Consider the following 25,724-nt stretch of genomic DNA (forward strand, 5'->3'; position numbering starts at 1 on the left):
CTCTGACTAGCTGGGACTACAGGTGTGTGCCACCACACCCAGCTAATTTTTGTATTTTTAGTAGAGACGGGGTTTCACCATATTGGTCAGGCTGGGGCTGGTCTTGAACTCCTGACCTCGTGATCCACCCACTTTGGCCTCCCAAAGTACTGGGATTACAGGTGTGAGCCACTACGCCCGACCATGAAATATTTTTACTTAAAAATTGGGAATAAGCTTGCTTTATTTATTTATTTATTTTTTTTTTTGAGATGGAGTCTTGCTCCTGTCATCCAAGCTGGAGTGCAGTAGCACGACCTTGGCTCACTGCAACCTCCACCTCCCGGGTTCAAACAATTCTCCTTCTTCAGCCTCCCAAGTAGCTGAGATTACAGGCGTGCACCACCACACCTGGTTAATTTTTGTATTTTTAGTAGAGATGGGGTTTCACCATATTGGTCAGGCTGGTCCTGAACCCCTGACCTCATGCATGATCCACCCATCTCGGCAAGTGCTGGGATTACAGGTGTGAGCCACCACGCCTGGCCATGAAATAAGCTTTTTGTTTTTTTATGTTTTTTTTTTTTTAAATGAGATGGAGTCTCGCTCTTATTGTACAGGCTGGAGTGCAGTGGCACAATCTTGGCTCACTGCAACCTCCACCTCCCAGGTTCAACCAATTCTCCTTCTTCAGCCTCCCGAATAGCTGGGATTACAGGCGTGCACCACCACGCCTGGCTAATTTTTGTGTTTTTAGTAGAGACGGGGTTTCACCATTTTGGCCAGGCTGGTTTCGAACTCCTGACCTCAGTTGATCCACCCGCCTCGGCCTCCCAAAGTGCTAGGATTACAGGCGTGAGCCACCGTGCCTGGCCAGGAATAAGCTTTTGACTTGCCCGATTCAGATAGGTTGATCTTTTTTTTTTTTTTGAGATGGAGTTTCGCTGTGTCGTCCAGGTTGGAGTGCAGTGGCAGTTGTTTCACTGTAACCTCTGCCTCCTGACTTCAAGCAATTCTCCTGCCTCAGCCTCCCAAAGTGCTGGGATTACAGGTGTGAACCACCGTGCCTGGCCCAGATAGGTTGATCTTAACGTAACAACCCAAAAATAAATGTCATAGTCAAGATTTGGTAGATAAATTTAAAATTAAAATGTTCTGCAGTTGAGAGTGAAATGTGATAGCACATACATTGATGTTATGCATTTAGAGATGTTATAAAAATGTATAGGCAGTATACACAGCACTACTCAAGAAGCCAAAGAAACACTTGTGCAGTGCTAAGTGTCACATGTCTGCTTCTGCCAGAGGCTAGGAATAGTGATCCTGCTATAATGTGAGAACCCAAATCATGTTTATAAAATAGGAGGCTGGGAGCAGTTGCAGGCCACAGTGAAGTGTGTTGCTTCTGTCACTTTATATTCTTACATTTCCTTTCCTTCAGACAGTAAACTGTTGCTACTCATAAAAAGTTGTAATATAATTTTTAGTATTGTTGTCAAAGAAAAGTTTGGATTACATTAACATTTGTACTCAGCCTTTTAAGTTACACACCAGAGGGGGCTGGGAATTTTCTTTTTGTTCCTATGATAAGTAGATCTTACTGTAAAATAGTAAATGTCCATTGGAAAGCAAGTAATACAACCTATGCTAATTTGGAGCACTTGAACAATTTTGTTCCATTCTGAGTAACTTTTGAGCAAGTAATTCTAAGCTTTGTCTTGTATCCTTGTGTGAAATTGCATCATTTTTACCCTATTTGATTTCTTAAATAAAGATGTTTTTTCAAGATTGTGGTAGTTTAATATCCATTTTTAAAGTGCTGCTTTCGTCCTATCTCTCCTATTGATAGTCTGCAAACTAATATGATGTCTTCACCTGTTACAGAGCTCAGATTGACTCAAACTAGATGCCAGAGCTTTGGGAGCAGAAAAATTTACATACTCATCTAGAAATCTAGGAGTAATTTCAGCAAACGAGTATTTTTTGGAATATAGTTGGCCCCACCCTCAATGAGCATATCATCCAGAGGGCTGTGATGCAGGCCAACCAAGAGCAGCAGGGTGATTGAGAGCGGGAAGACTTGGCTCAGCTGCACAACAGTGGTACCCTGAAAATAGCCTTTTCTCCAGGCTGGTGAAGGTGAGGTAAGAACTATTAACACACTTGTGAGTATATTACTAAAGTTAAATGCCAAATTTCATGTGTGACTGAGTCTTTAAAGGAGCTGGAAGGGAAGTGGAGCATTGAGTGGGACCTCCAAGGTAGGCTGCACAGGAAAGCATTGCAGGCATGAAGGTGTGAAGAGCACTTGGGCACGTGGGTAGAACTGACAGCTGATAGATAGGAGTTGATCATGAGGAAAGCTAAGCTGGCAAAGCTTGAATCTGGTAAGTGATGTCCCTTGAAGGTTCTGGAACACAAGAGCAATGGGATGAAGTCAGTCTTAAAAATCAGGCTCTCCTGAGCCCATGTATGTTAGCACAAAGTTGGTTATCTGCTTAAGTGCTCCAAAAGTGATCTAGATAAAATGTATACTGAGTTTTGTCCTCTTGCTATAGCCGGAAACTTCCTAGGATGCTTCCTCTGGCATGGACATAGATCGTCTCAATCTGCTTTGCCCATGCTGTTACCCATGCTCTTTAATTTTTCAGTCACTTCAACACTTCCTGGTTGACAGTCCAGAGTTCCAGAAACCCCTGACTCTCCAGACACCACCTTTCACTGGGTACCACACTGGCGTGTTTTTCTACTTAACACTTTACTACTCTACAAGACACGGATAATGTGTGAGAACTTACATGGTAGTGTCATAATATTAAAACAAAAAGTTTGTACAGAAATATAAAAAGGTTTTCTTCCAAGACAAGTAATAGTAGGAATGTTTTAACTTCAACTAGGAAACTTTCCCCAAGAGTGAAAAATAACAAAAACATTTAGTCCATTAATGAATTGTAATTTTCTATCTTCCAATCAGCACATTGTAATTGTTACATCAGTTATCAAATGCACGTTTGTCTGTTCTCCAAGTTCAGTAGTTTGCTTTTTTTTTTGAGCTGGAGTCTCACTGTCACCAGGCCAGAGTACAGTGGCGCAATCTCGGCTCACTGCAACTTCCGCCTCCTGGGTTCAAGCGATTCTCCTGCCTCAGCCTTCCGAGTAGCTGGGACTACAGGCACGATGCCCAACTAATTTTTGTATTTTTAGTAGAGATAGGGTTTCACCACGTTGTCCAGGATGGTGTCAACCTCTTGACCTCATGATCCGCCTGCCTCGGCCTCCCAAAGTGTTGGGATTACAGGCGTGAGCCACCACACCCGGCCTTGCCTTTTTTCTTAAAACTGAACTGTATCTCTGGCGGGGGGCACTGGTTCACTCCCTACATGACAGCCAGCTCCCCTCACCCAGCATGTCCTTTGATAACCCCATCACTCCCCAGTTGAGGGTCTCATCCACACTCAATCTAGGCTTTGGTTAGCCTCCATGGAATCAGATAGTCACCAACCACGCAGCATATGAACTTCATCCACAAAAGAGCACAATTTGCTTTATCGAGTCTGATCACTGCAACAAATCTTTTTGTAACCAAAAATCTCCTTGAGCAAATCACTAAATGTTCAGTGATAGAGAAGACACCAAGTAAATACATTGCCCAATAAAGATGTCATTTACCCTCTCACAAACTACAATCCTTAGTATTTCTTCTGAGAGTGATAAAGTTAGCTTGTGTCTTGTGTTATAAAGGAATGTTTTAACTTCAACTAAGAGACTTTCCCCAAGGGTGAAGAAAGTAACAAAAATATTTAGTCCATTAATCGAATTGTAATTTTGTATCTTCCACACAGTACACTGTAATTATTATATCAGTTATCAAATGCACATTTGTTCTCCAAGTTCAGTAGTTAGCCTTTTTCTTAAAACTGAACTCTATCTATGGAAAGGTTTTCCATTCGTAGACAGCTTGAATTTAGCTGGATGTATTATAGACTGTATGAAGCAACTCTTGTACCACTGGGGGCCTGCCCTCTGCCTGAGACTGGGATGTGATCTATGGGGATGGGGGTGCATGAATGACACACAAATGATGAGTAATTACTAGTGAGAGTAATTCTAATATGTAGAATGAAAACAGGGATGGTTAAGTCATTTTGAAGAGAATGAATTAACGATGCATTGCAAATACATTAGATTTTAATCTTTAATATCTAACATTATTGCTTTAGGAAATTATTTCCCTGAACCAAGAATACAATGCTAATTGCATAAAAACATACACATATAAAAAGTAGTTCTCCATTTTCCCAGGAAAAAAATCCAAGTATAACTTCTAGAATAGTCAAGTTTCTTATTTTAATTATAATTAATGTCTTGGGTCATCTCATTTATTAGCTCTGCAACTTACATACTTAAATTAAAGAAACGTTATTAGACAACCGTTACAATTTATAAATGTAAGGTGCCATTATTGAGTAAATATATTCCTCCATGATTGGATGTGTCCCTTCTCCCACCAACTAATGAAGCAGCAACATACATTAGTTTAATTGTATTAGTAGATGATACACTGCTGCAAACGCTAATTCTCTTCTCCATCCCCGTGTTGATTTTGTGTATATGTGTGAGTTGGTTAGAATGCATCAACAATCTAACAATCAACAGCAAGATGAGCTAGGCTTGGGCTTTCGGTGAAGATTGACTGTGTCTGTCTGAATCAAGTGATCTGACCTATCCTCGGTAGCAAGAACTCTTCGAACGGCTTCCTCAAAGGCTGCTGCCACATTTGTGGCATCTTTTGCACTTGTTTCAAAGTAAGGATAGTCGCCGTTATCCCTGCACCAAGCTTGGGCTTCTTCTGTAGACACCTGCCGTTCGCTTATGTCAATCTTGTTACCCAGAATCACAAAAGGAAAGCTCTCAGGCTCTTTCACATCTGCATAATATATGAATTCTTTCTTCCAGTTACTTAAGTTCTGGAAGCTTTGTGAATCATCAACACTAAAAGTAAGCAGGCAGCAGTCAGAACCTCTGTAAAATGGCGTCCTCAGGCTTCGGAATCGCTCCTGACCTGCCGTGTCCCAAATCTGCATGGTAACAAAATGTCCATCCACTTCCAAATCTTTATTTAAAAATTCCACACCTATTGTATGGAAGAGCTGGGTATCAAACTTATTAGTTACATATCTGTTCATAAGTGAACTCTTCCCAACTCCACCATCTCCAAGGAGAATTACTTTAAAAAGTGATGATTTTCCTGCCATTGTTAATCTCAAGAGCTTCAAGAACCCTGTAAAATAAAAAGGCACCATTACATTCCTTTATACCTACACATTCTTCTACATGATTCTATGAATATCAGCGTTTAACTGAAATAAAACATATAGCCCCAGGGAATACCTAATAATAAGACTTCTTGTTTACTGAGCACTTAGCCATGTGCAGGCTACTATTCTACCATTATTCTCTGAAACAGCTGGGAAGGGCTCACTCTTCCCCTTTCTCCAGTCACAGTTGACTGTGAAGCTGGCACTCAAGCTCAAGTCTGACCCCAAAGCCCTTGCTCTGAACCGTTACCCTATGATAAGCCCCTCTCTGTTCATAGTAAGCCCCACCACCATTTGTTAGAGATGGGTAGGAGACCAAAGTTCGCATAGTTTTTTGTTTTGTTTTGTTTTGTTTTTTTTGAGACGGGATCTCGCTGTCACTCAGGTTGGAGTGCAGTGGGACCATCTTGGCTTACTGCAGCCTTGAACTCCCAGGCTCAAGCAATCCTCCCACCTCAGCCTCCCAAGTAGCTGGAACCACAGGTGCACACCACCATGCCTTGCTAATTTTTCTATTTTTTGTAGAGACAGGGTCTCAACCATGTTACCTAGGCTGGCTTCAAACTCCTCTACCCAAGCAATCCACCTGTCTTGGCCTCCCAAAGTGCTGGGACTACAGGCGTGAGCCACCGTGCCCGGCCCACATGTTTCTCTTAACAACTTCAAACAGCCCTTCAGTGCACAGTTGTGGTGTTCACTGATGGCCTCTCTCGTACCAGGGACTTTCTCTACTACTTCCTACAACCCCTTCCCTTTCTCTCTTCAGACACAGGTGCTGTTAACCAGGAGAGCCAGAGACAGAAGCTGACTTATCCTGCTGTGAAATAAAATATAAAGCAACCACTGAGTAAATGTACTTTATTCTCTTCATTAAAAACACTTTTTAATTTGTTCAAATTAATGTCAGCAGCAATGGAATTTTTACTTTAATATAATCTAGCACATTCCACCCACAAGATTCACTTGGGCAGTTCAAACACTTAAGGAACATGAGACTATGCTGCTACTTGTGTGTTTTGAGGAGGAATGAAATAAATCTTGCCGGGTGCGGTGGCTCAAGCCTGTAATCCCAGCACTTTGGGAGGCCGAGACGGGTGGATCACGAGGTCAGGAGATCGAGACCATCCTGGCTAACCCGGTGAAACCTCGTCTCTACTAAAAAAAAATAAAAAATAAAAAAAACTAGCCGGGCGAGGTGGCGGGCGCCTGTAGTCCCAGCTACTCGGGAGGCTGAGGCAGGAGAATGACGTAAACCCGGGAGGTGGAGCTTGCAGTGAGCTGAGATCTGGCCACTGCACTCCAGCCTGGGTGACAGAGTGAGACTCTGTCTCAAAAAATAAATAAATAAATAAATAAATCTTAAATGAAAATGTGGTACTATATATGTTCTTTAGAAGTCCTGTGGCAGGATTAAAAACTTTACTACACTACAAGAGCCAGCCTGTGGGGGGTGAGATTTCAGAGGCCTGTTGACAGACAGCTACTTCTAGGTGCTGGTGGGAGCACAGTTCCTGGTTAATCCTTCTGTTTACATTTTTATTGTGGAAAATTTAAAACATATACAAAATGTCTATATAATGAGTATAATACAATGAGCTCCCATGAACTCTAAACCCAGCTTCACCAATTATCAACTTATGGCAAATCTTGTTTCCTCCATAACCCCTCCAACTCTCCCTTCTCCCCAGTTATTTCAAATCAGATTATATCATTTAACCTGTACTTTAGTATTAAATGGTTTTTAAGTATACTAAAATGTATATAAGAAAATACTAGAGAAGCACCGTACAACAGAATTTGATGCAACAATGGAAATGTCCAATATAGCAGCCACTTAGCCGCATGTGACTGTTAAACACCTGACATGTGGCTGATGGAAGTGAAAAACTGCATTTTAAATTGTACTAGATTTTAACTAAATAGCCACATTTAATGAGCCAATTGCTGTATTGGAGAGCACAGATCTAGAACAAATTTGGTCAATAACCTTAATAGGAAAGTAGGTATTATGAATCCCTCAATGGGAAGGCAATAAAGACATGAATAATAATTGTTATATTGACCAGGATGAATTTGTAAAATCACTGCAGAAAACATTATCTGGCTGTCTCCTGGTTATATGCAATGTGAGCAACTACAGTAAAACTGAACACTTCTGTAACATGTAGGAGTTCTGCATTTCTAACTACACGCTGCACTGTTCTGATAAAAACCTTGTAGCAGCTTGTATAATGAGAAATTAAATGAATGGGAAAATATTATTAAAAAATGATGGGACATACCTTAGTCCCTACCTCTTACTGGTTCTTTCAAATTACTACTACAGGCCAGGCAGAGTGGCTCACACCTGTAATCCCAGCACTTTGGGAGGCTGAGGCGGGCAGGTCACTTGAGGTCAGGAGTTCGAGACCAGCCTGGCCAACATCGTGAAACCCTGTCTCTACTAAAAATACAAAAAAAAAAAAAAAAAAAAAAATATCAGGACGTGGTGGCGAGTGCCTGTAGTCCCAGGTACTCGGGAGGCTGAGGCAAGATAATCCCTTGAACCTGGGTGGCAGAGGTTGCCGTGAGCTGAGATCGCACTACTGCACTCCAGCCTAGGTGACAAAGCAAGACTCCATCTCAAAAAAACAAAACAAATTAATACTACAGTAATTACTACTATAATTAATATTTATACAATTTAAACTGTCCAACACAAGTGTGTGGCAGTTAAGCTGCACAGCTTTTGAGAGACTTTTTCAATTTCAAATGTATTGCTCTACTCAATATCCAGACTAAATTAATGTTAAAGAGGAAACTGAAACAGTCCCAAGCCCCTTACTTTCCTGACATAGATAACAATGTGCTAAACTGGCTGCTTTAATTCTTTGGCATCTTTGCTTCAACAACTTCAACTTAAAGAGAAAAGACTGAAAACCATAAAAGCAAACCAAGTATTTTGGCATAGGGGAACCGTCTATCTAATGTCTCCTCAGAATTCAGCGGGTTGTTTCCCAGAGAAGGCAAGACACCTGGCCCCTGCTCTTGGCCAGCCTCACTCTAGCCACCTCCCCCCTCACAGCCTCTGCTTCAGTCATTCTGAATGCACCATCACACGGAACTGAAATTCAATTCCACCCGCTCAGCACACCCTACACTCTCTTGCCTCCTCCCTGGCATATGCTGCTCCTTGCTGGTGACTGCCCAACGAACCACTGTGCCTTTAGAACTGCTCAGCATGGTCATCGCCTCCACTGGGAACCCTGCCCCAGCAACTCTCATCCAATGTTTTTCCTTTCACACAATTTCCATGTTGTGTTATGACAGTACAACAGACATCATTTATTCCAATATTTTAATAAGTCTCTACTGATCTAACTGCCTTATCAGACACAAAGTTTTACCGTACATCACTGAATTTTTAGCATGTTTATATCAAATTACAAACCAGATCATGCAATCTAACAAACCCCACCCAGACTACTGATTGCATATATCTAGTAAATTAAGTTTTAGAAATTCCTTGAAAGTGGTTAATTTATAATTTTATCAAGACACTTTGATAGTTCTTTTCTTTTTTCATAATAATGTGGGACTTCCTAGTTTGTCTCATTCTGACCAAATGAATGTGGGGTGTGCCAAACCCACCAGGAAACAGAGTATAGGGTACAGTTTTTTACATTTCCCATCTACAGTTTGAGGCCTACCATATATTTCCATTTAGGAATATATTTGCATTTGCCAAAATAATTTCTACATGAATATCTCTCTGATTCTAACTGTAGAGTTGTATAAAAACACACATGGTGATATAAATAATTGTACACACCATCTTATTTACCAATGACATCTAACAAAAGCCAGTTTCATCCGATCTACACATAATATAACCACAATCAGCTTACGGACATTAAAAATATTTTTTTTCTTTAAAAACAGTAAAATCTTTTGAAATTTCTTTAGTATAAGTTAAATAAATAAAGGGATCCTACCATGTTATTTTCAAAATTTGCCTAAAAAGGTAATGTGAAGTCTCTTATACTTCACAGTTTAAAATGACTGTCCAAAGACAAACAATTTTCGCCAAGGTTAAAACATTAGTAATTCTGCTAAATTCTATAAAGAAATCTGAATAAGGGGCCAGGCACAGTGGCTCATGCCTGTAATCCCAGCACTTTGGGAGGCTGAGGCGGGCAGGTCACTTGAGGTCAGGAGTTTGAGACCAGCCTGGCCAACATGGTGAGACTTCATCTCTACTAAAAAGACAAAAATTAGCCGGGCGTCGTAGCACATGCCTGGAATCCCAGCTACTCAGAAGGCTGAGGCATGAGAATTGCTTGAACCCGAGAGGCAGAGGTTGCAGTGAGCCGAGATTGCACCACTGCACTCCAGCCTGGGTGACACAGCTAGACTCTATCTTAAAAAAAAGAAAAAAAAAAACAGAAATCTATATAAGAAAAGCGTATTACATATAGGGCATAAATTTTACCTGAATTTAATTGTTCAAGCATCATTATCTACAAAGAAAAAAATTAGAAACCTCACCTTAACAGTGTACGTTTTCATAATTTTGAGAGTAAAATGAAGAATTAAAATGTTAAAGTACAGTATCCGACTTCTATTAGCAGCCAGATTCTTAACTTAAAAGAAAAACCTGAATACTGTCCATAACCTTTCTCAGTCCAAAAAAGTCCTACAATCAAATATTCTACTTTAATCATTACGTTTTTCAAGAAGTTTTTCATCTATCCATCTTGTTTTCTAAGTTTCACATTCAGAGACAGATATGAAATTATATCAAGAGAAAATGTATAATATTTCATTCATTCTTTAAAACCTGCCCAAATTTTGGGTGGCTAAGAATGAGTCATATTCCAGAGAATAAAATGAAGATAACACAAAAGGGAAGACAGAAAAGGGCCATGTGAGGAAGGGGCACCAACATGATAGAGGAAAGGTCAGGCTAAGGCTCAAGGGAGCCCGGCTTCCAGGCAGCCAAGGCAAAAATGAAAACGCTCTTGTTTCTGTGCAAATCAAAGCACACTGTCAGAAAAGAGAACTTGTTCCTGGCACCAAATGCCATGAGCACAGCCCCATGGGCGAACTATTTAACATCCTGAATCCTCATGGGAACGACAGTGACAGCAGTACCTACCTCCTAGGGTTGTTGAGAAGATGCACTCAAACAACAGAGGAAAAGTGTTTCATCACAGTGCCAGGCTCATTACAGGAGTGCAAGAGTGTCTGTGAAATGAATACATGAGTAAGTCTTCACTGGCAGTTTTACAGACAGGTTCTTTTTATGGTCATGTCTTACATCAACCTTCAGTAAGGGCAACAGGCAGAACAAATTAGAGGACGATATACGCCTACACTAGGAAGCTGAAGGATCCTAGTCCTAGAGTTCAAATTCAATGTCAAGGTCTCCCAGTGATCACTATGTGGAACTGTGCTAACGTACTAGCCTCTATTGGTTTGAACCAAAGGTTTCAACCACCCTCCCCACCCACCACTTCTAAAAGCAAAGGGCATTTTTGTGGGACTTACATATAGCAGTCCTTAATTTATAAAATACAATTAATAATAAAATGAGACGCTTCAAAATCCTGACATTTGGGGTTGAAGATGAAACAACAATAGCAGCTAGTAGCATTGAGCCCAGTATGTTATGCAAGCTACAACACTGTGTTTATTCCTCACAAGTCTCTTAGTACCTATTACACATGAGGATACTGACTCAGAGAGATTACATGCATGCTCAAGGTCACACACCTAGTAAAAGGCGGGGGTAAGATATGAACATGGCCAACTGACTCTAAAGCCCAGGCACTTAACCCACTAGGCTACGTCAATCCCAACTGCCTGTGCATCTGTTTCTGAGGTTCTATTGTTGTTGCTGCAGGTAGAATGAAGATAAGCAATTGCAAATGGTAAGAATCTTTCAACCACTTGCTTTATTTCAAAATCTGCTCAAGAACAAGGTTGACCTGACAGAACTAGTAATCTCCAGTCTTACTGACATGTAGCATAAAGCACATGTGTCTATGCCTTATTACAGTTCAAGTAGTTTAAAACATGTTTTACATGAAATGAGTCAAATTTTGCAGAAGCTTACCATTTGGTAGAACGATTGGGAAAGCAATTTTTCAATAAGTATTTAGTGAGTGCCTGCTATGAGCCAGACACTGAAGATACAAGCCACACATACAGTCCCAAGTTTGTGGAGCTTGTAGTTGGGTGAAGGTGACATCCACACACAAATGCATTTAAGTCACAACTGTACCTCACAAAATGAGAGGTATATGGTATAAAGTACAACTATTCACACTCAGCCAAAAATCAAAGAACAACTTAAAATAGTGCAAGGGATTCTGCCCACCATGTCCCTCAGTGAGTGAGATGCACAATGTGTAAACCTGGGGCGCTCTCAATCAGACTCAGGTTCCCCGTGCCACTATCTTACGGAGCTGCCTGAGTCCATGAGAGTTCAGCCACCTGGGGGACTTAATTTACATGCAAACATGATCCTGTAACACAAGCCAACTATTTCACTTGCTGAGCTGCAGTTAAGGAAAAAGAGGTAACTTCCAACATCGGAGGGAAACTAGGCTGTGTTATGCTGTGTTAATGAGAGACTGTACATCGGTTTCTAGTGTGATGTTTCCAAAGCAATGTCTCCATGATCATTTTAGCCATGTGCTGCCAGGAGAACACAGCCCTTGCTAAAGTCTGATTCCGCTGGAGGGGATTTGACCCAGGGGAAGTAGGTTTGACCACAGATTATGCTCAGCAAGAGCGAGAGAAAACTATGAGAAAAGAGGAGGGAGCAGGAACCAGAAAGTGGGACCAATCCATGCCAAAGAAGCCTGGCTCTGGCATGAACTGGGAGAATTCAAGGTAGGCCCGAGCACCTGGAGGCTGGAGAGTGAAGAATATGCTACAAAGACAGGACTGAAGGAAGAGGCCCAGGAGCAGGGAGGGGAGTGGAAGCCACGGGAAGGATTTCTGCCTGTACTCTAGGAATGATGGGGAGTCTCTGAAATAGCTTCAGCAGTGGGTGACCTGGTCAGATAAGGAGTCCAGAAAGCTAACTGGATGCAGTGGGAGAAGGGCTGTGGGTGAGGTGGGGAGGAAGGCCTTGGACAAGCTGGGATGGATGCCACTACGATCCCTCTCCACTACTAACAGTGTCAGCTAGGCTTACGACTGAAAATTGAGGTGGTTGTACCTCACACTTGATCCTCCAGTAAGATATTTACTATATGACTTCATACTTTACCTTGTTCACATTCAAATCCCTGGCCCTTTACCTGTCTAACTCCTAGTCACCTGTGCGGATGCAGCTAGACCTCATCTCCTCCCGAACACCTACTGGACATCTCCAACTGAACCCCCTTCCTCGACACTCCTAACCACCCTGTGCGTGCCTCCACCATTTACCATAAGGAATTCTGTAACCGACATGCCTACTATGTCTAGTAAAAATGAAACACACTCTCTTAAAAAACTCACATTACATGGATATGTACTATACAATTACAGAAATGTCCATACATTTTTGAGTTGTCAATGTTTTAGATTGCAGCAAAAAAGTGCATACCCATACTATTATCAAACCACCTTCCCCTAAAAAGAAAGCAAATGTCCATCAATTGATGAATGGATAAATAAAATGCGGCATACATCCATGCAATGCTGTAATGTAGACAAACCTCAAAAACATTATGCTAAGTGAAGGAAGTCAGAACAAAAGCCTACCTACTGTATGATTCCATTTATATAAAATGTTCAGAATAGGCAGATATGGAGACAGTAGATTCATGGCTGCCAAGGGATGGGGTGGGGGGGCGGTGGCAGGTAAAGGAGGAGTGACTGCTAATTGGTATGGGGTTTTTTTTGGAGGGGGGTAATAAAAACATTCTGGAATTAGATAGTAGTGATGGTTGTACAACTCTGTGAATATACTATAAACACCAATGAATTGTATACTTTAAAAGGGTGGATTCGGCCAGGCGCCGTGGCTCACACCTGTAAACCCAACACTACGGGAGGCCAAGGCAGGCGGACCACTTGAACTCAGGAGTTTGAGACCAGCCTGGGCTACATGGTGAAAGTTCATCTCTACAAAAAATACAAAAATTAGCTGGACGTGGTGGCGCATGCCTGTAGTCCCAGCTACTCGGAAGGCTGAGGTAGGAAGATCACCTGAGCTTGGGAGAGGTCAAGGCTGAAGTGAGTTGTGATCACACCACTGCACTCTAGCCTGGGTGACAGAGCGAGACCCTGCCTTGAAAAAAAAAAAAAAAAAATTACTGTATGTGAAAATACATATGCAAATCTCCTGAGAATTAAAAATATGACCCTAGAATTAGATTTACACAACTAGAGCTACAAATGTTCTCCTTGTCCCTTCAGCAGCATCCCTTTAAATAAATCATTTACATGTACAACAGACACTACTTTCGGATTCCCATACCACGTGCTGGTACCAATATATGCTGTATGTGTCATACACTAATCCGAATGTAAAGCTGGATAAGCAGGTCACTGGCAGGAAAAAAAATGAACCACATTGCCAGCAGATACCGTAAAAGTCAAAAGACAAAAGAACATTTTATATTAACCCTTTCCTTAACACTATTTTCCCAACTTTTCTATTATGTACTTTTATATTATCAATTGTTCATGAACAGTTATTCAGTAGTACCCTTTTCTCTAGCCTTCTCCAACTCCTTGCTGGCTTCCAAAGCCATACACTACAATAAACCAAAGGGAAGACTAGAAAGCCTCAAGGTCCAAGCATCAAGAATATAATCTGCTGGCCAGTTACGGTAGCTCATGCCTGTAATCCCAGCACTTTGGGAGACAGAGATAGGCAGATCACTTGAGCCCAAGAGATCAGGAACCAGCCTGGGCAATATGGTGAAACCCCATCTCTACAAAAAATACACAAATTAGCCAGGTGTGATGGTACGTATTTGTAGTTCCAGCTACCTGGGAGGCTGAGGCAAGAGGATTGCTGGAAAGGCGGAGGTTGCAGTGAACCGAGATTGTGCCATTGCACTCCAGCCTGGGTGACAGAATGAGACTCTATCTCCAAAAAAAAAAAAAAAAAAGAATATAAATCTCTAATATGACTGTGTATGTGATTGAAGTTAGACTTTTTTTAATTGGTCCTGGATCTAATTGTCTCCATTCCTACAGATAACTAAATTCAATTTATTTATTATTTTTATTATACAAGATTTTTCAGCATGGCATTCAAAGAGCTATCCAATATCAGTTACAAGCCTGCACCAATTATATCCCTACTACTCACCATCGTCACACCTATCACTGGCATTTTCTGTCCATATCTTTGCTCGGGCTGTTACCTTGGCCTGCGAGGCCCCTCCCTACTTCCATGGCTATGACCATCTTAGTCATCAGAGGCCCAGTCCAGATCACCTCATGTAGGAAGCCAGGGCCGCCCTAGCAACCTAATCTTTCTCTTTTCTTCGCTCTCATCATCATTTCCACCTCTTTACAACTCTCATTTACTTATGTTCTAATCACCTTCTGTCTTGTTTCCTAATTACAATGTCAACTCCCTGGGAGGGACACACAACACCTAATTGCATCTATTCACTTGTCCCTTTTTTGTTCTGCCACTTCTCATACAATGCTCTACATTTGGTGAGGTGCAAATAAATGCTAAATTGAGAACGAAGAGTGTATTACTTCCTCTTTTATTCTTGTTATTCTATTATTATTCTATTTGTGCTTTCTGTACTTAAAATTCTTTGTTTCTCTCTCAGTTCTCCCCGCATTCTATTTTTGAAGTCTATTAAAATGTGTGGGAAGGAACAAAAAAAACTGATTCTTACTTGCAATGCCAATGAGAATCCCACTTTAAGTTCCCTGACTGCGACAGGGAGCTGGCAAATGCTGAAAACCAACTACATTCCTTAATAAACTGCCAAAGGGAGAGCAGGCATCATTTGTAAACTGCCTTCTCAAAACTTGAATTTTAAAACACATATTCTGTAACCCCTCCAAAAACTTACATTGAATTTATCACTCCTGGTTTAAATTTAGGAACAGATTTTTTTCTTTTTTTGTCAAATTCACAAGTTCCTTTGGATTCACCCTGAATGTTCTACTTAGAGGTGTACGTATCACTTCACTTCACTTCATAGCTTGAGAAAGTGAGGTTCAAAGAAAACCAGGGAAACAAAAATATGGATAATCTGAAAATTATTTTTGCTGGAGCTGTATTTATTTCCTCATAGCTTAATTTAGGCGTGTCTCACTTAACAGTCTAATTGGTTCCACTGTTTCTAAAAACTTCCTGATTGTCTTACGGAAACTTATGAACAAGAAACAAGTCAAGGAAAGTCATTACGTCTAATGGGTACCAGTTCTACAGCAAGAAGTTACCAAAAAAAATAAAGAAGTAAGAAAAATACTATCAGAAAATAACATATTTAGTGTGCAGGAAGAAGCAAAAGAAAGAAAAGGAAATACCATAGGAATAGGCCAACTTGGAGGCAAGACCTGCCAAGGTGAAATAAATTATCTAGTCCTATCTAGTTCATCACTGAGCATTACCTCAAGAACAGGAGGCAGCTAGAGGAGAAAAACTGTATTATCAAACCACACTATCGCTATGTCAGAGCACCTCCCCTACTGAAAGAATTTATTTCAATTAAGTAACTTTTTTTGAAGCTGAATCAGCTAATTTAACTTTTAAGAAATATGTTAACTTTTTTCTTAAAACAAGGCACCTCTGTAGGTATGCTAACTAATCACTAACAGTGGTGGGGGTAGTGGGAAGGGAGGAAGTGAGAAGGGCAAAAAAAAAGAAAAAGACTTAGTTAAGGAACTAAATCTTAAACCATCATGAAACTATAGTGCAGCAGGATCCAACAGAGCCTTCTGCAATGATGATAATGTTCTATAATCTGCACTGCCCAAGATGGTAGCCACTAACCACATGTGACTATTGAGCACTGGAAAGTAGCTGGTCTAACTGAAGAACTGAACTTTTCATTTAATTTTAACTAGTTTAAATTGCTACATGAGGCTAGTGGGAACTGTGCTGGACAGTGCAGGCCTAGAATGTGGTTAATTGGGAGTCCATGAAATGAGCTTCAGGGGGAATATACACTCCCTAGAATCACATGTGAAATAAGGATCAGAGCATTGGTGGAGGTTTGTGTGCTTGTGCTTTTTTTCTGGAACAAAAAAGGTTTCATCAGATCTTAAAGGAGTTTGGACACCAAGAAATGATTGCTACATGCCTGCATCATTTGTATGTTATGTGTGATCCATTTCTGTAGCTCTTAACACCCTTCAAGACTTTTTGTCTTTAGCAGTATTTCCTCTTTCTCTCCCTCACCCATGAGACTTTTATGAATATTACACTTTGACCATAAACTGTGATAGTTCAGTGAACTGCCTTTACTCGTGGGAAACTGCTAGTCCTGAGAAGTGAGGATAATATTTTGATTTTTTGTTTTGCTTAGGTTTTAAGAACCAAGCATAAATCTACCTGCGATAAGGCACTTACCTGTAAAAGGCACTTACAATACTTTTTGACAATAAAGAAAAGAGTGCACTTCGGAAGACAGAATTAAAATGCAAAGACATAGATAAAAGTCACAAGATGAGAACATAGGGAATTAAAGGTAGCTATTTCAGGAAGAAAAACAATTTATGAAAGGAATGAATTTGAACATATACGTCAGAAAAATATATTAAAGCAGCAAAACACAAATCAAAAATGATCTGCAACATTCTGCTATCACCTAAAGAAACACTGGTTCTGAGGCCTCCCTTCCAGTTAGATAAGAAACCAAATGTCTTTAATCTACAGCAGAGAAAGCCAGGGGTTATAGAACTATACAAACTCACTGAGGGGCTCCACAAGGCATGGAGCCACAGCAAAAGGAAACTTCTCGACTGTTAGAGAAGTTAATTACAAGGAGTGAGGATTTCCTAAGAAGATACATTTAAAAAGGGGCAGCTATGTCTGGTATATAGGACTCAACTAGACTAGAGGCTCCCAAATACCATTCTGCAGGGAAGTTGTCACCAGCTCAACACTACAGGCAGCTCTTCATCAAGTTCAGTTTATCCAATGTAACTGTCACTTTGTCAGTGATCCCCCAGGTCTGCCCTATCGAAGTGTTGAAACTGAATTTTCTCACAAAAAGCTTTCCAAACCCAGCCTCACTCTGCCCATCACTACCCATTTCTCAATCTGCCTGCACACCTGATTAACTCTCTGCTCAGCTTATAGGACACCAGGGCTCCCACTTCATCCTTTCCCCTGATTGTCAGCAAAAGTCACCAAAGACCTCCTAATGGCCAATCCAATGGCTTTTTCTCAGTCCTCATCTGAATGCCCTACGGCACATACAACCCTAAGGTGAATACAGGGAAAAGTTATTCTCTCAGGACTTTAGTATGTTTCTAGAAAACACCTGCAAGTTCGACCAGCAATTCCACCTGAGGCCCAGCTAGTAGACAGTGAATTCTCTCAGGTGTAGTGATCTGTCTGGATGTGCATGAACTAAAATCTTGGAAGGGTACCCAAGTCTTTTTTTTTTTTTTTAAAAAAGACAGAGTCTCTCTCTACCACCCATGCTGGAGTGCAGGGGCATGATCATAGCTCACTGCAGCCTCAAACTCCCAGGCTCAAGTGGGACTTCAGGCTCCAGAGTAGCTGGGACTACAGGCGCAGACCTTGGCCAAGACTGGCTAATTTTTTTTTTTATTTTTTGTAATGACAAGGTCTAACCATCTTGCCCAGGCTGGTCTTGGAACTCCTGGGCTCAAGCAAGCCTCCCTCCTTGGCCTCCCAAAGTGCTAGGATTACAGATGTAAGCCACCGTGCCTGGCCTCAAGTGTTTTTAAAAAACAAATAAGGAAACAGAGGCCTAACTGGGAAAGTGTCTTTCTTACACGGGATCACACAACTAGCCAGAGGCACAGGGGAGACCTTCAAGTCTGAGGCAGGACTCACCACCCATTACTGCCTCTATCAGGTCCAAACAGCCTGGCAGTAATCCTCTTGAAAATGTTTCCTAATTGCCCATAAAACCACTCTGATAATAGGTTCTGCTTTCTCTCCTCCTTGGTCCCTTAGCTTTCTAAAACATAGACGGCTCCCTTTCCTGACAAGCTCTTCATGAAGCTATTTCACGAGACTGAAACCCTTACCTGTTTCCAGATGGTATCTCCCTGGGCTATAAAAATCAGTGACTCCTAAAGTCTACCTCTGCATGTCTGGGCCAGACAAGAATTTGCAACCCCTTGTATAATACGTTCATCTGGTACCCTGATGGTAGTTCAAATTCAACACATGTAAAACTGAGCTAATTATTTTCTCCATTTCGAAAATCTCTTTATTCTTTTCTCTTATGCACTTCCCACACATGAAATATGTCCACTTTTCGCACTACCTATTGCTATTGCCTTGCTTGCTCAAATAATAAATGCTATGGCTGTAATTGTATCAGCAGCCACTATTAACTGAATATCTACTAGGTACCTGGCATACAGCACCTTAAAATCACCTGCAAGTTGGACACTATCATCCATGTTTTATAGATCAATAAACAAGTCCACAAACTTCCCCAGGTCTAATTAAATAGGGCAGGTCAAGTATGTGTTATCTTCACTCCCACCCAGTGACAGAAAAGGTCTACATAAGGTACCAATCCAAAAAGGACACCAAGAAAGAACAACTGTAGATGCAAGACAGCAACAAAATTTAGAAAGTGGAAAGCAAATGGTCTGGGAGTGAGAGTGAAGAGACAATGAAACCTAATGCGGAAAGCAGCAGCCAACAATGAGAAAGCTGATTCCCACCAGACAACTGGAAAAGAACTCAACAGCACACGGGCACTTCCTGAGACTTCTCCAGACAGGCCGGGTCCGGAAGCTCAAGGGGTCCCCGAAAGGCTGTAGATTCCATGACCCACATCCTTGCGCCACCTTAGCAGACCCACTTCCTAAAGTATTGCACCCAATGGAGAGAAAGCACAAAGGAAAGTGGAGCTGGAGGGACCATCTGCACAGGAAACCTGAACTGCAGTCTCTTTCCTCTGTGTCCCTCCCCTCAGTTTAGCAACTAAAAGGGTAGCATCCCAAAACTGCAAAGCTCTGGGGGATATGAGGGGCCCAAGGGAAAAGCTTACAGATACTGGAAGCGGGGATGGAGAATTAAAAAGGAACTTTGATGCCTTTTCTCCTTACCGCTAAACCTTGTAGTCCATACACTAGAGCCAATAATACCAACTTCTAATCCTAAGGTTCCCAAACTGCATGCTGAGGTGCCCCAAAGCATCATGGCAAATTCACAGGGGCAGGGCAGGCTATTTTAAATTCTGAGGGAAACACAGATACTTGACATTTGTAGGGCACCACACTGGAGGGGAGTTAATTAGATTGTGCTGCATTCCTTTCGATGACATCATATCTTCATGAAGCTAGGTTTTCCAGGACTGCTGTGATAAAAATCAAATACTGGGCACAAATTAAAGTGGATTATGAGGGTGGCAACTGTTTGCTCCCAAACAACCATTTTTAAATGTTATTTAAGAATATTAGCACTCATTCCAAAGAACATTCTGCATTCACCAATGGGTAGTCCTCAGGCAGTTCTGATCTGACTTCCAACCACATTATGTATGTATTTCCAGGTATATACATCTGATCAAATACACAGGTGTGAAACTGCACAGACCAGGGCAGTCACCTAGCTGCATAAACACTCCTATCTGTTAGAGTTCTGCATAGCAAGTTCTAGAAACAGAAGTCTGTAAGGCTTTTTTTTCCCCAGGTTTTTCCAACGCTGAGAACAGAGACAGTCTTATAGGCACTGACCTTTTGGAAATTACCTTAGCTTCTGTACCCAAAAATCTAATCCCATTCACACGAACTTGAAATTAAAATACAGTAGTCAGTTCAACTCCTTTATACTGCTTTGCTCTCTGTCACACTTGAATAAAGAATGTGGCAATGAAATGAATATGTCCAGTTGTTCTATAGTGTTTCTCCATCCCCTGTCAAACAACAGAATACGTTTGTACGAGTCAGGCCTAAGACAAAAGTGGAGTCTGTGTCCACAGACTCCCAGAGAACTCCTGGACAATGCAATGAGCTGGCTTCCATGCAGCCAGAATGTGAAGCCGGGACAGCCTGTTTCACTTCTCCATTTTTTTTTTTTTCCAAAATACACACCCAGTCTCTCTCCACCTCAGGCAGATCTAGCTGTTACCTTACTTACATTCATTTACATCTAGTCATCCTCACTGTACTCATAATAAACAACAGTGTTCCAACGCCTGAACTCACCACGGTCAAAAATTAACAAAAGGATTGGAAAAATCCAGAATGTGGAAATACCCAGAGCACACAGGTTCACAACATGCTCAGTATCAAGAGTCATGTTGAGAAACAGAGATTTCTCCTCCAAGTTATCTAACTAGCCCTGGCACTCCTGGGCTCTCTGGCAACATGGCCTGGGACCGCCTCCGACCTCCCTCCCCTCTGCCTACACACCTAGGTGGCTCCAGGTCTCCTCCCTCAGGCATCCTCGCCTTCCAATTGCATCATAGCTTTCCACCAAACTCCCTGAAACATTTTTTGAGTTCACCCTCACTCCTCTATAAAAAAGTCCTTAATAAATGTTCTCTGTTGATGGCCTACTTAGTCACAAATCCTATTCTCTTACGCTTGGTTTTGACCGATGAGTTTATTATCTATACAGCTTTCAAGTTAGATGCGTTGCCCAAACACACACACACTTCCATTTGGCTTACTTCCTCCTGCTGCTTAACTAACACACTGCCTGGGCAGAACTCCTTGGAAGCTAATAATTTGCTGCCTCTACTTTGTGTCATATAATCTCCTAGAGATTATAAAGCACAGCCGTCTCATTTTACCCAGAAGGAAATGTGGTGACCTAAGTTGGGCGGAGGAGTAAGCCAATTAATGATCAAACAAGACAACTCTGGCACCAATTTCTCTCGACCCTTCCCAGAATAAAACACATCACTTTTGTCAGATTCCGTGTGTATGCACTAGCAATCATCTTGAGGTGTGTAACTCAACATCCTCCCTACCCCATAGCAGACAACTCCTGAAGAGGCAGAGAAGTCTATTCATCAGCAAAGAACGTGCTGTGCATTGGCATGAGTCAAAAACCAAGCTACCAACAAAAAGATGCCATGTTGATTGCATGAATAACACTCACAGTGATGCCTAAAAAGAGATGCGATCCTTTTTGACTGCTCCAGTCAACCAATCCCTCCCAAAGTTCACCTAATTCTGCCACCAGAATGAAGCAGTACATATTTTGAAAGGTCTGCTTTTAGATAGGCATGAAAATGAAAAAAAAAGACTGGAAAACACCAGAAAGTTATGGCAAAGTCATTTAAAAAATTCATCATTTATATCTTGATTCCAGTGATAAAATGCAGGCATAACTATTTCTCTGGTGAGATGAAACTTAAGGATGAATTTTATGCTCAACAAGAATGGCTTCTCAATTGGATTCCTGTAAATATTCACACGTGGTTAACTGTACAAAACTGTACCAAACACATCAAGTTTTCCCCATTTCATCTAAGTCTGCCCACAGTAAACACCATGACACAGGTACTTCTGTGCCAAGTGTGGAGTTGTTTTCTTTAATTATTATTTTTTTTTAGCGACAAGGTCTCACTCTATCGCCCAGGCTGGAATGCAGTGGTGCGATCATGATTCACTGCAGCCTTGAACTCCAGGGCTCAAGTCGTCCTTCTGCCTCAGCCTCCAGAGTAGCTGGGACATGCACCACCACACTGAGGTAGGCTACTTTTTTTTTAGTTTAGTTTTTGTAGAGACGGGAGTCTCACTATGTTGCCCAGGCTGGTCTCAAACTTCTGGGCTCAAGTGATCCTCCTGTGTGGGTCTCCCAAAGCGCTGAGATTACAGGCATGAGCTACCACACTCAGCCTGTTTTTTTTTTGTTTTTTTGTTTTTTTTTTAAATGAACACCTGGCCCCTGTCCTTGAGTAGCCCAGGCAATAAATTCTGTTCTAGGATGATGTCAGAACCTAATCTTATGACTGTGATTGGACTGTAAGTTTCAGGAAGGTTAGGACTCCCCACTGCCCTTTTCATCAGCACCTTTGTATCAGTGCCCCGCAGGCTGCTCAGACAACTGAAATAATGCAGAAACTAAACTGTCTAAGTCCACTTTAATGGCTCTGAATAGCTCTAAAGTTCTTTTTGTCATTTTTGCCTTAAAACAAAAAACAGATTCTGCTACCAGAAATTATTTGCTCCCTTTTTTTTTTTTTTTTTTGAGATGGAGTCTCACTCTGTCGCCCAGGCTGGAGTGCAGTGGCGTGACCTTGGCTCACTGCAATCTCTGCCTCCCGGGTTCAAGTGATTCTCCTGAATTCAGCCTCCTGAGTAGGTGGCATTACAGGCATCCGCCACCACGCCTGGCTAATTTTTGTATTTTTAGTAGAAATGGGGTTTCACCATGTTGGCCAGGCTGGTCTCAAACTCCTGACCTCGTGATCCACCCACCTCGGCCTCCCAAAGTGCTGGGATTACAGGCGTGAGCCATCGTGCCCAGCCACTCACTCTTTAATCTTTCAAGTGAATATGCTTCTCAGTAGAGAGAATTTTCCCCTGCTCACTGTTAAAATGATGAGGTATCCCAAATAGGAAAATGACATTGCATTTGAAAAACTACAAAAGCAGTTGAAATGTAAGCTCTGGGGTTACTCGGACTGCTGAAAAGCAAGGTTTCTCAACCGTGGCACTACTGACATTTTGGGCTAGACAGCTCTTTGTTGGGGGGGGGGGGGGGGGGTGTCCTGTAGGTTATAGAATGTTTAGCAGCAAAAATTAAAAATTAAATAACAAAAATAAAAATAAAAAAGAATGTTAAGCAGCATCTCTGGCCTCTACCCACTAGATGTCAGCAGCACCTCCCTTGCCCCCAGGAGTGAACCAAAAATGCCTGCAGACATTGCCAGATACCTCCTAGGAGGACAAAATTGTCCTCTCTTCCAGCTGAGAACTATTACTCTAAAATTACCCAGATCTGCTTTGAATCCCCGCTCGACCCCATCACAACCTGGGTCATCTTGGAAAACAGACTGAACCTTCCTATGCCCCCCCAAATTCCTCAACTGTAACATGGAGCTCTTACTGAAGAAATGCTATGAAAATTAAATGAAATGATGTACGTACAGGATTTACACGCACAGAATATTCACCGCGCCAGAGTGAGTGCTCAATAAATGGTCAGAAATGAGGGGAGGCTAAAAAAAAAAAATAATTTCGAGAACTCAAAAATCTTATCTTTAGGCCTTCAGAGTACTGCAGTCTAGACAGAAGAAATGGTTGAGATAGAAACAAAAAGAGATGAGAGAGGTTGGAAAAGAAGTGCTAGAACTAAGGTATTATTCCCCTTATCTCTTAAGAACCCGGCTTGGAGTCAAAGCCAATAGATGTTCTACTTAGTTTCTGCCTATCTACTCTAACATTCCAAATAATAAATGAAAAATATGCCCAGATCCCAAAAGTCTCCAAAAGAGAAACTTTGTAGTATAAACGAGGAATTTACTACAGCAGACACAAAAACGCTGAAAGCACCAGACTTCCACAGCATTGTCTTAGATTTAGGAATCCAAATAACACACTAAAGTTCTAGAGAAGCAATCATAACTGCATAATCTTCTAAAGGAAAAACTAAAGGCTGGCTTCTTAAAAGTTCCTAACTGAATCGTTCCAGGTTTCTTTATTTCTAGTTTTGCTCCACTGGACAGCTTCTGAGAGTACAGGCAATGCAGGGATTTTCCATTACAATGGTGCCAGAGACCAAAGGACAAACACATTTTTAAAAAAGCAACCAAATTCTGCCCATTGATTTTTATCAGGACGCTGAAATCCTATGAAAAGACTGTGGTCACGTGCCGATTTGGAAACTAGCAGAAAAGTTATTCCTCAAAAGAACTGTAGTCACGAGATGTGTCATCCCTTACCAAAAAAAAAAAAAAAAGGCAATACGTCCACCAACTATTAAGTTCAGCACGTAAATTTCTAATCTTGCCTTTCTACTTACCAAGTTGGAAGAAAAAAGGGAACGCGATCGTGAAACGTCAGCCAGCGCCTGAATCAGATAATGCCCCCAAACCTCCTGCAGCCTCTAAGATTGGCTTTACTTTCCGAATTCCTCACCCAAGTGGTCATAAGACATCGAGCAAACACGTTCTGCTTAGGTGTAACTTCAGAGGTCGCCAAAATCAAGTCGTGGGAGCGCCTTTGTTTTCCCTACATTAATCACTCGGGTGTAGGATTTGGTTTGGGGACTGTGGATGTGCGTCCCGGAGTGGTTGGGGAAAGGCTGGCGTGTACGTGTGTTCCCAGGTGACTGGGTGTATTTCTCCGTGTGTATGTGCACGGGTGTCCGGGCTTTTGTATCTCCCTCTCTCCAGTGTTTGTGTGCGTCCCTGTGTGTGTGTGTGTGTTTCCGTGTGTCCCTCTCTCCAAAGGTGTGGGGACCCGTCTTTCCTCCTGCGTCAGACAGCAGGCAGGGAGACAACCAGCCGTCCTCGCTCCCGGGGCGGCCTTGTGACCCGCGCTAGCCCCGCGCGCACCGCACCCCGCCCCAGCTGCCCGAGGCCCTAGCCGCCCCCTCAGACCCCGACACCCGCGCGCTCCGCCCGGCCCCGAAGGAGTCCCGAGTCCCGCTCACCTCGCAACCACACGGAAGACGAGTCGGGAGCTCTGGGCCGGCCCGTCTGGGTGCAATGAGGGCAGAGAGAGGGTCGGGGACCTGCACAGCAGGAGGCAGCGGCGGTAGCGCAGCCAGGTTCCAGGTCCAGCTGCTCCCGTCCAGCGCGGAGGGAACAACATGGCGACGGGCCGGGGCGGGGCGAGGGGAAAAGCAGGGCGGGGCCCTGGGAGGCGGGGCCTGGAAGGCGTGGTCCCGCGGCCGAGGCCCTGGGAGTGGGGCCCGTGGGAGGTGGAGCCGAGGCAGGCGGGGCCTGAATCGTGCTTTTCCTTTGGGTCGATTGCTCCTCAAGTGTACTCCCGTCTGCGTTCGGGCGAGAGCGAGTACGAAATAACTGTCATTTTGAAAAGTTTACGTAAAGTGGAAATAAACAGACCTCATGAGCATAGTCACAGGATGTCGTGATTTCAATGATAAAAACTACTAGGCAAACGGACAAAGAACAAACAGGTAGATGAAAAATGAAAACAGTTGTGATATTGTGGAAAAACAAGAACTTTTTAAATGAAGCTATTAAAACTTTCCTTTAATCTTGTTAAAATACTGCCTCTGTCATCTCTCAATAGAAAGCGATGGTGCAAAAGTAGTACTGGAGAAGCTCTCCTTAAGTCCTTGCTTTATGTGTGAAGTTGAGTGCATGAATCCTATGATACAGA

At 42.2% G+C, this 25,724-nt stretch overlaps 1 protein-coding gene and 1 long non-coding RNA gene across 4 annotated transcripts; one reads left to right on the top strand and one right to left on the bottom strand.

The window, feature by feature from the left end:
* Positions 1-992: 992 nt before the first annotated feature.
* On the bottom strand, positions 993-25,221 carry RAB9A (RAB9A, member RAS oncogene family). Of its 3 annotated transcripts, none has more exons than XR_002728354.3 (3): positions 25,030-25,201; positions 10,435-10,523; positions 993-2,389 (listed from the first exon to the last, which is right to left on the bottom strand). XR_002728354.3 is itself a non-coding variant. In XM_023198999.1 (3 exons), exon 3 carries the CDS (start codon positions 5,232-5,234, stop codon positions 4,629-4,631), a length of 606 nt encoding a protein of 201 aa, XP_023054767.1. In that variant the 5' UTR covers positions 5,235-5,260; positions 10,435-10,523; positions 25,030-25,221; the 3' UTR covers positions 4,150-4,628. The 3 variants fall into 3 exon arrangements, 2 of the variants coding, with proteins under 2 accessions (XP_023054767.1, XP_023054768.1); XM_023198999.1 differs by lacking the exon at positions 993-2,389 and adding an exon at positions 4,150-5,260 and having other exon boundaries at positions 25,030-25,221; XM_023199000.1 differs by lacking the exons at positions 993-2,389; positions 10,435-10,523 and adding an exon at positions 4,150-5,260.
* On the top strand, positions 22,052-23,541 carry LOC111531668. The gene is made up of 2 exons (XR_002728358.2): positions 22,052-22,119; positions 23,245-23,541. It is a non-coding gene; the product is annotated as an uncharacterized LOC111531668 (long non-coding RNA).
* Positions 25,222-25,724: the final 503 nt, after the last annotated feature.

Source organism: Piliocolobus tephrosceles, chromosome Y, assembly GCF_002776525.5.
Source record: "Piliocolobus tephrosceles isolate RC106 chromosome Y, ASM277652v3, whole genome shotgun sequence".
NCBI lineage: Eukaryota > Metazoa > Chordata > Mammalia > Primates > Cercopithecidae > Piliocolobus > Piliocolobus tephrosceles.